The sequence below is a fragment of the Chaetura pelagica genome, unplaced genomic scaffold, assembly GCF_000747805.2.
Source record: "Chaetura pelagica isolate M959 unplaced genomic scaffold, ChaPel_1.0 scaffold401, whole genome shotgun sequence".
Classification (NCBI taxonomy): domain Eukaryota; kingdom Metazoa; phylum Chordata; class Aves; order Apodiformes; family Apodidae; genus Chaetura; species Chaetura pelagica.
In genome coordinates, this window is record NW_009952259.1 from 1965393 (window position 1) to 1975143 (window position 9751).

Here is a 9751-nt window from a genome sequence, read left to right on the forward strand (position 1 = left end):
CTACATCCCCCCCCACCTCCTTCCCGGGGGTCCCCGACCCCTCGGAGTGGGGCTGAAGATGGAGAAGGGACACACACCCCCCCCCCAGCAACTGTTCCAAATGTCATTGTGGTGAGCAAATCAAACCAGGGAAACAAATATAATAATAAAGTTAAAAATAAAATTTAAAAAGTTACCCAAGAAAAATTACCCAAAGGAAAAAATAAAAAAATCAGCCCCAAGTCGATTAAAAAAAAATCAATAAATAATGAGATGAAGGTAATTAATGAGTGGGAGAGAACAGGGGAAAAAAAAGAGCTGGTGGTACTTCATAAACATGGTGAAGGATTCGTCGGGAGGAGGAAGGTGACCCAGGCAAAGAAGGTGTTTGGTGTGGATGTGACTGTGATCCTAATGGATTTCAGTGTCAAGAGAGAAGGGGAGGTCAATTTCAGGGAAAAGTGGGGCCTTTTGGTAAGTTTCCTGCAGAGAGAAGGGGTTTCATTCAGCAGAGGTCTTCAGGGTGAGCAAGGGCAGAGGTGCACAGCTTTCCTGGCCAAGGAAAGCAGGCAGGACACACGGAGAGAGATCCAGGTGTGAGTAGTGGGGATGTGTGAGGTGTTCCAGGTAAACTGGGGAACCCCGAAGGGGGTTTTACACAGGTTCTTTATACCCTTCAAATGTTCAGGTACAACACGATGCTGGTGTTACCTTGGAGGTTCAGGGGTATCTTTTATCCTTCAGGGACAGCTCTGAGCTTCCAAGAAGCCAAGTCCTTCTGTCCAGGGCCAGGATGTCCTTTACTTTGTTTTACTTGCACACAAACAATGCCAAAGTCTCCAGTAAAATTCCACTACCTCACGATACTACAGTGTATAATCTGAATTGACACACATAATAACAAAGTTAAAACACTTGCATCCTGCAGACTGGTTATTATACAGTTAGAGAAGAGAATTTTCCTAACAATTCTTACATTGATCTTGCTTTCAGGGAGAGGAATGGGTGGAAACTCTTTTTTTCTAAGCAGAAAAAAGGAAGCCACCTCCAGCTTTCTCTGGGGTAAAACAGATTCCTAAGTACAAAAGCAAGTTGTACATTGTGTCTGACAGCAGTTGCTTTTGCATTTTGCCTTCTGTAACAGTTTTGACAATTTCTTCTGCCTGCAAACTGCAGCTTTCTAGCAGTGTCTGGCACTGGGTGGCTTCTGGTGTGACCCAGCAAGAGCCCCAGCATTTCCCAGACAAGCACCAGTTCATCCTACAATAGATGAAACAGAGCATATGCCTTAATTTATAGGAGATTACCACATTAAAATGACTGGGAACAGTCCGAATAGCTGTCAGAAAGGAGAAAATGAGGATGAATGTGCTTCTCTCTCATCCTTAGCCACCAAAGTGGTAGAAGTGGCTGCTTTAAATGGTATCAAGCATCAAACCATCCCTGTGGAATGAGGAAAGATAAAGTTATTACTGCCTCCAGCTTGAGGAACACCACAGTTATTAATTGCATTTATTATTTCTGTAACAGCAATATCTAGATGTCCCAGTTATGCAATAGTCAGTTACTTAATGTGCAGTTTTCTGTTGGGACTGTTTGATTATCTTAGCAACTCCTCCTCCTTCATACAAAATAGAAGCTCCTCTCTGGTCAGCCTCTTCATTCCTCACACTCCAGCAAGCAGTGGGAGGAAATTGCTTGCTCTGCCTCTCTGTTTTTTTCCCATATATCTGCTTCTTCTCACAATTTCCTGCATCCTGAAATAGCACAGAGACAGCCCACCTTGTTTTTGATGAGTGATGGTAAAACTAGAGAAGGATAAAACAAAATCTCTACCAACTAGGTATGTCAGCCCCACCTCCCCACCAGGACCACCAGGGCTTCCAAGCTCTGCATGGCCAAGTTCAAGTCAAAGGAGAGCAAGACACCACCACACAGAAGGCAGAAAGCAGGATGAGGGATTGATGGGGGAATTAATGGCAAAGACTGATGACAAGAATGAATTTCTGCACACACCACTTGCTGCTACTGCAGCTCCATTTGCTAGCTCTGCTTCCTACACCTGCAGGTAAAATAACTCCTTTGTGCCCCCTAAAAAAGGGGTTCTGAGAGCAATTAATATTGAGAAGGAGCTGCAGGGAATACTCTCTGATAACTAGGTGGCCATTAGAATAGAAAACACATCCATTGGCAAAAAAAGCACATTCACAGGTAGAAAGACAAGAGGTTTTAGTTATGCCACTACTTCAGCACAGAGGAAACCATGTAGATAATTACATAACAAAACCAAAAAAATCCAGACCACAGTAGCCAGTTACCCAGCACTCACTGCAGAGAGCTTACCAGTCAAGAGTGTGCAGGCTTAGAAGACACAAATATGGATCAAAACATGAAACCTTGCATCCCCATTTCCCTTGTAAATGGCATGAGATGACAATCAGCCTGCTTAACTAAGCTACCTTTCCCAGGAAAGGGACAAAAGGGATGCTTTCCACTTGAAATCTAGTCGTTTTGGGGTTTTTTTGCAAGTTGTTTTCTATCATAGCACTTGCCTCTGCAAATTCTCCTACATGCATTCTCACCACCAGAATTCAACAGTGTTCCTGTTGATCTTTACAAAAGTGTCCTTCTCGAGTGCAAAACACAAGGGCTCATTGCCCAAGCTGCTTCTAGAAGAGAAAGGAAGAAATATGGTAGATTAGACAAGAAAGTATTCAAGGCTATCCAAAAAACAAGTATTAAAAAGTATTGTTTGAACTATTGTCACAGACAAAATACAGAGTTTGTTTTTGTGCTTATTAAAAGAAGAATATTTTACATATGCAGACCACACAGCAATCAAACAATTTTAAAAATGCAAACCATCAAAAGAGAGACCTTGGTGATACAGTAGAGCAAAAATGCTGCAACCAAATGGTTTAAGCATAAGGAATCTATCAGCTTGCCTAACACAAGGTACCTTCTCTGCTACAAACCTTCCCCCAGCTGTAGACTGAGCCAGGGCTTTCAAGCCCCTTTCTCATCTCAAATGAGTGGGAGCTTGACAAATGGGGACGCAGCAGTAGAAAAAGTCACTGTCTAGAAATGACTCTTAGGTGTCTGCTTATATTAATGAGATGGGTAATAAAAAGATGGAAGGACAAGAGAGTGAGAAGCCAAGGGCTGGGCTCTTCTTTCTAGTTTAAATCACCATTTCTAATACCTTTTTGAGTGCTAGGATGCACATTGAGAATGCACATCCAAAGGCTCAAAGTATAATTAGCCCATGAGAGAGGAGGAAAATACTGTTTGGCTTCCATTGTCCAGCTTCACAAGTATGAGCTCAAACTTTCTGTTCAACTTAGCCACACACTTCAAGGAAACTGCTTCTATTAAGATCATTTACAACTTGAGGATTATCATATGTAACTGTTTTCCCCCCTGAAACAGACATTAGAAATTAGCTAAACATAAAGGGGTAGTTAAGAAAAAGCAACCAAGACTTCCATGAAGACATCTAATCAGCACACAGGAGAGACACATTGTTAGTTCACCTAGAGGAAGGTCACAAACTCTCTTCATTTCCAAACACAGAATGGTTTGGAAGGGACCTTCAGAGGTCATGTAGCCCAACTCTCATGCCATGGGCAGGGACATCTTCAACTAGATCAGGTTGCTCAGAGCCCCGTCCAACCTGACCTTGAATGTTTCCAGGGTTGGAGCATCTACCAACTCTCTGGGCAACCTGGGCCAGTGTGTCACCACCCTCATTGTAAAACATTTCTTCCTTACATCTAGTCTGAACCTCCCCTCTTTTAATTGAAATCCATCACCCCTTGTACTGTCCAGCAGCTCCCTAAATAAGCTGTAAATAGTGCATCAATAAATAACCACACTCACCACGCTTTCGTTTTTAACATTTTTATTAATCAAAACCAGCACAGCTTCTACATTTAAAGTGCTCAGAGAGATTCCAGGATGCTTTCATAGATAAACTAAGCTTAACCAAAAGCTAGACTGCAGAATACATCGTGGATTTGGAGTTAACCACCCTTGTTATGACTGGGTGAACTGGTGTCACTGGCACCCTGCATAGCACAAGCAAGGGTCCTCAGAAAGAGAATATGCCATTGGCAATGGACCACGACCCCTGCAGGGACATGCCAAGAGTCTCCAGAAGAGAAAAAGGAGAAATTGACATTGTACCTAACTGGGAAGGTCCCTAAATACAAGAGAAGTATCAAAGGTCTGTCTGCTCCACTGAGGCAGAGCAATCTACAGAGTATTTCAGCTCCAGACCTCTTACAGATACAAACCGAGCAGGTTTTTTTTTTAATTCATGCTATATAAATACATCTCTATTTTATATTGGCATTTAGAGAGTTGCATAAAAGTAAAAATATAAAATTCTGCAAGGTTTTGTTAATACTCTTAGGTGGAAGCTTGGAAGAGTTCATTTTACATGTCACTGTTGCCATCAAAAACCAAAACCTAACTAACTGGGAAAAGAAACTAGATGTGCCATTTCAATTCCTCTGTCTCTAATAAACAATTTTCAGTATGCCAACAAATAGTGCTAAGCACATGCTTAGTTTAAATCCTAAACATGGATAAAGCATAAGAAGGGAGAAAAAAAAGTCTGCAAAAGAAGCTAGCATGTGTTGTCTGCATGCTCAGAGAAATATAAAAAGAGAAGTGTTCCTTGCTTCTATAGCATTGTTTTGGTTTAAGAAATGCAGATGCTTTCTCCCCAGATAACAGCACTTAGAAGGTTATATCATTGGCTTGTAAAAAGACCAAAATAAAAAGGTTACAGTGATGGGAATAAAGTGATGGGAATACATCACTTGAAGTATTTCCACACTCATCACGAAAACTGCAGCAAGTTTAAACTTATGATCCAACACTTCTTGTGTTGAGGGCACATCCACTGCTTGGTGCATGACAAGGGAGTATCCAAAAAAACTCCAAATGAAAACAAAAATCCCCACAGAAATCACAACCAAAAATAATTACAATTTATGGGACTGCAAAAATTTCTAGTTTTCCAGCATAAAACTTTCCCTTTCACATCACCCACTGAAGGATTCTAAGGCTCTCCACAAGATAACATTACTTCAGAACAGGTTATTTTCCCCATGGATATGGCAGGGCAGAACACCCCAATTCCCTATAACTGGTAACAATATAAGTCTCCTTCCCTTGAATGGAGACAGTGATTTAACAGGTGGAACCCTCAGGAAACAGAATTTAAAACTAACAGGCAATGTTTCAGCCCACAGTTAGGAACTGAAAATGTCAGAAGTACAATTCAGAAGAGAGTTAATGACTTTGTATCATTTCAGCTTGGAAATGCCCCTACAAATGGGAACTATTACAGCAGCATCCACAACATGGCCATTACTGAGGCAATACTGAAGGCAGCTTTGTTAACCCCAGTAATTGTGCTCTCATTGCACAAGTCGTGTTGGCAGCAGAAGAATTCAAAATTATCCAACTGGAAGGATTCAGCAATCTCATTTATGTTGCACTGGGATGCCTTCCAGCAGGAGGAAGTTCTCAATTTACCTACACACAAAAAAAAATACAAATAATTAAACAGGTTAAGAGAATAGTGAAAGTAATACTATTTTGGTACAGAGAGAGAATCACTGTCTGGACTGCCAGGTACTTGCTTTCTTAGCTTCTTTTTAAGAGTTTAGAAGTTTCCAAATTTGCCTTCACTAGCAATTTAGCAGTGTCAATAGCAGTAGCAAGCCATGGTCCTGCCTCCACACCACTCTCCTGCAGCTTTTAGCCACAGGTTAAGAAAGATTTCTAGCTCAAGCTAACCAGTGCTTCCAGTTCAGTCCAAATGACCCACTGAGAGATGCAGGGTGGAGCCTGAGTGATTCATGCTCTGGGGCTCCTGATAGAGCACAGTGCATCAACTTCCAGCTCCTCCCATTGGATCTGAACAGCTCTGTATCCAGAAGCAACATGCAGAAGACAGAGCCTGAAGAGCAGAATAGTTCTCCCCTTTTATCATTCATTCCCCTGGACACCAGAGATCAATCACTTGGTCTTCCAGCTTCCCTAGCTTGACATCTTAAGTACTTGACTCCAGACTGGCAATGGACAACTTCCAAAGGCTGCACACCAGAAAGGCTACAGTTTGGGCTCAGAAAGGTTTCAGCTCAAGGGAAACAGCAAATGGAAAATTCCTTAGGATGCAAGCAGCACAGAGCAGTGTCCTGGCCCAGCAGCATTAGAAGTTTTCCTTCCTCCATGCCAAGTCATGACCCTCAGCAGGGACCACACCTGGGATCAGAGCATCCCCATCCCATCCTGATTCCCACTGCCCAAAGTCAGTCCAAGAGTCCTTCTAGGCCCAAGGGAACCATCTGGGAAAACAGAATATCCCAGTTGATTCAATACTTCTGTTTTTCCAATGAAACCCTTGTCACTTGTAGAGTTACTTACATCTCAATTAACTCAAACAGTAACTCTGTGCCCTCAGTATCCTTGAGCATCTTCCTGAGATGCAGGTGACTTCACCCTCAGGAAAAGATAATTTATTTTAATAGGTGTCAATTCCTAAGTGACTGAGACTTCATCTGCAGGTTTATTTTGTGGGTTACACATACGTTATCTATTTTTACAAGTGTAACAAACTCGGGGTAAAAGTTTTGTGTTTTAAAGTCAATGTTGTCTCCTATTTTTTCCCAACCCCTTAGATGGTAGGATTTGTATTGCTCATTTTTAATCTGGCTATAATAGTATCTGTGTATACACCTGTACAAGTTCAAATCAGCTATCTAAATGATAATTATCTTTATCAGTTGCTTGGAAGTCAAAATATATCCATTTACTATAAGAACGACCTTCAAAAATCTTCACAACCTTCTTCTGAGTGAGGCTCAGAAATGCATGCTAAGGCCAGATTAGAAGTGTGAAGGCAATGAAAACTGATATAACCATGTTTATTTTAGGTCTGTAGGACAGCATACCTACCAAATTTCATCAGCAAGCAAGTATCTTCAGTCGGTAAGCAAGTACTATTTGTCTTGCATAAGGTAGGGCTGTTCTCGCAGTGGTAACACCTCAGGGCATAACCTAAGAAGACAAGGGTTCAGTGTTCAATCTTGCCAAATAATAAAGTAGTGAAATAGAAGCAGCCTTAAAAAAGGGGAAAAAGAAGAATCTCTGTCTTCATCTCACTGTCACAAAACATATGCCTGGTTATTAGACTGAAGACTTAAGCTAAAATGTACAAGCTTTTGTCAGTATGCAAATTGAGACACGTGTACTTACACCACTTTTAAAAACAGCTCTATGTCCCTGCAGAAGAACATATTAAATCTCTTTTATCTAAAGACTGCCTCTTCTAAAAGGACAGACAAGAAGAGACACTTTTAACAGCATTCTGTTCTGCCCCTTTTCTATTTCCTCTGCTTTCTCTCCTGTGCTATATGCCTAGTTTCAGATTCACACGTCAGGAAACCAATTCCCAGCAGCAAAGAAGAACAGACTGCTGCCATATCCAGCAGCATCACATCCTGCACCCCTTTCTCTCATCTGACCAAATATCATCAGCAGCTGACACTAAGCCCTTCTTTGTGGTTCCTGCCATTCCCCAAAGTGGTATTAAGCAATCCAGACCTTTCTCATTATTGTTCCTTCTCTGACATTTTTCCCACCATCTCTCAGCCCCTGTAATAACATCACATCAGGAAAGTATCTCCCATATACTCACCAGAACTACAAAAAGCAACCAGAAGAATGCAGGTGGTTAACAGGATGCAGTTCATCTTGCTCATGCTTCTTGCCTAGTTTGAAGGCATAAATAGATGTTACATGTTTATCTAGAAGCTACATGAAACTAGCACAACACATAGCAAGGAATCAAGGTTTCAATACTTGGTTCAGTATGGAACTGAAGCCATTAGCCAGGAAAACCAGTGAAAGGGAAGAGACAGAAGTTACTTTGAGCTTTCCAAGAGGATTTTTTATTCTGAGAATAGGGTTTTTATTCTGAGGACTGAGATTTGAGCCCTGACAGGCTGTAGATTGCTCTCCTTTCTCCCCTCTGATTACACCATTCAACACATCTCCCCTACTTCTGACAAGCTACAAATGCACCTAACAAGGAGAAAGGCAATTTAGGTTTCAAATACCTTTTCTTTTAGAGCAATTCCCCAATAACCCTGGAGCCAGACTGTGCTGCTTTCTTCTCCCTCTGGGGTTGCAAGAGATTTGTCTGCACTAAGGGGGCTTCTGCCTCTCCTCTCCCAAAATTTCTCCCTTTCACTCAGGGACCAACAGATGCAATAATCCAATTGTCTGCAGTGCTGGCTCAAGTCTTCCACAACTCCTGTAATCCAGAGGTAGCAGCAAGATAGGAAGGTGAGTATTTTATTTTTTATGTAGGAGTTCTTAGACTTCTGCACATTAAGTCTGAACTTCAAACAGTACTATCTGCTACTAAAAAAATCTCTGCTACTGCAGACAGTGGGTTATTCAAACTCTGTATCAAACAGATACAGGGGGGAGAAAGGGTAAGAGGGACCATACCTGCACCAGGAGGGCATGATTTCATGTTTGTCTTCAAAGCCCAAGTGGGATTTGAAGTCCAAAGAATTAAACCTATTCAGACAACAGGTTTCACTTATGATAAGACTCCACAGAAACATTCACATTGCTGCTCTTGACCCTGTTAATACAGCTTGAAGCTATTTCCATCTGCAGCTAAGAGTCTAGCAAGGCAAACCACAATAATTTTGGGATGGAGTTTCTTCCTGCCAGAAGACTTGACTGTGGACTTGAAAAGACAGTTTTACAGAAAAAAAACATACTGAAATCCTTCTCAACTTTAAGTCTAGTTAATTTTTCCACTGGGAAAAAAAAATAAAGCAGCCCCTCAACAAAAAAAACACTGTTTTTTTCCCCCTGTCTGTATGACCTACTGTTGAGCAAGAAAACTAAGAAAAACCAAACCCTAATGTGCAGGACGAGACGATTTTCTGAGGTAAACAACTTTGTGAGAAGCCTTCCAAGACCAGATGCTCTTCCCACAGTGACGTGCATCCTGCAGGCGCCCTGTTAGTCTGGTGGTGAAACCAAGAGACCTTCTGGGCAGCAGCAAGAATCTCCCTGGGAACCTCTCCATCTTCCAAGAGCCCTCAGTCACACAACAGTGCCAGCCAGGGTAAAAACAGTTTTGCCTTTTAGCAAAACCAAGTCGTGACCAGAATAAATATAAAGCAGATTAACACAAATCACCATGGCCAACATAACTGCTTTGACAGTAGTAATTAAACCAATCTGTTTGCATTATAATGATTTATTTTTTGCCCTGTACTATTGAAAGACAGAGAGATGACACAGTAGTTAACTTTCAGCTCAAAAAAAAATAAGTAAATTATAAAATACAGACAGCAATTCACAACCTGGCTTAGGAGAAGCAAAGCAGAGAACGTTTCCTACAGTGAATTTTCTACCATCCTGTTTCCAGCACCACAAGAAAAGAGCAATTGCAGCAGCTGCTGAAGGCTCATTGACTCGGTTATGAAACACAGGAGTTTCTCTGCAGTCCCAGCTGGGAGAGGGAACACACATCCGTGCCCAGGCTGCCACTTTCCTCATCCCCTCACAGCAAGGAAAAAAAGGGCAAGGAAAGGGATAACCCACCAGGGCTATGAGCCCCGTTTTCTGGGGGATTTAAGGCATTTTTGCAGCTTCGTCGGCCGAGGTGACCGCGCAGCCCCCTGGCAGACACAACCTGGCTCCTCCCCATCTTGACATTCTCTGAAAA

The 9751-nt window shown here is 41.9% G+C and overlaps 1 protein-coding gene across 1 annotated transcript; it reads right to left on the bottom strand.

Annotated features, from left to right (window-relative positions):
- Nucleotides 1-5332: 5332 nt before the first annotated feature.
- CD59 (CD59 molecule, complement regulatory protein) lies at nucleotides 5333-7757 on the bottom strand. The gene is made up of 3 exons (XM_010007432.1): nucleotides 7694-7757; nucleotides 6952-7053; nucleotides 5333-5526 (listed from the first exon to the last, which is right to left on the bottom strand). The coding sequence occupies exons 1-3, from the start codon at nucleotides 7755-7757 to the stop codon at nucleotides 5333-5335; spliced, it is 360 nt and encodes a 119-aa protein (XP_010005734.1).
- Between the last annotated feature and the right edge of the window lie 1994 nt (nucleotides 7758-9751).

Bases quoted from the DNA above. Each gene is read 5' to 3' on its own strand.
- CD59 (XM_010007432.1), bottom strand. From the start codon at position 7,757: ATGAGCAAGATGAACTGCATCCTGTTAACCACCTGCATTCTTCTGGTT. The intron at 7,054-7,693 runs GTGAGTATATGG...TTGTCTTCTTAG, and splicing joins GGTTGCTTTTTGTAGTTCTG to GTTATGCCCTGAGGTGTTAC. The intron at 5,527-6,951 runs GTAGGTATGCTG...TTTTGTGTGTAG, and splicing joins TTGCTTGCTGATGAAATTTG to GTAAATTGAGAACTTCCTCC.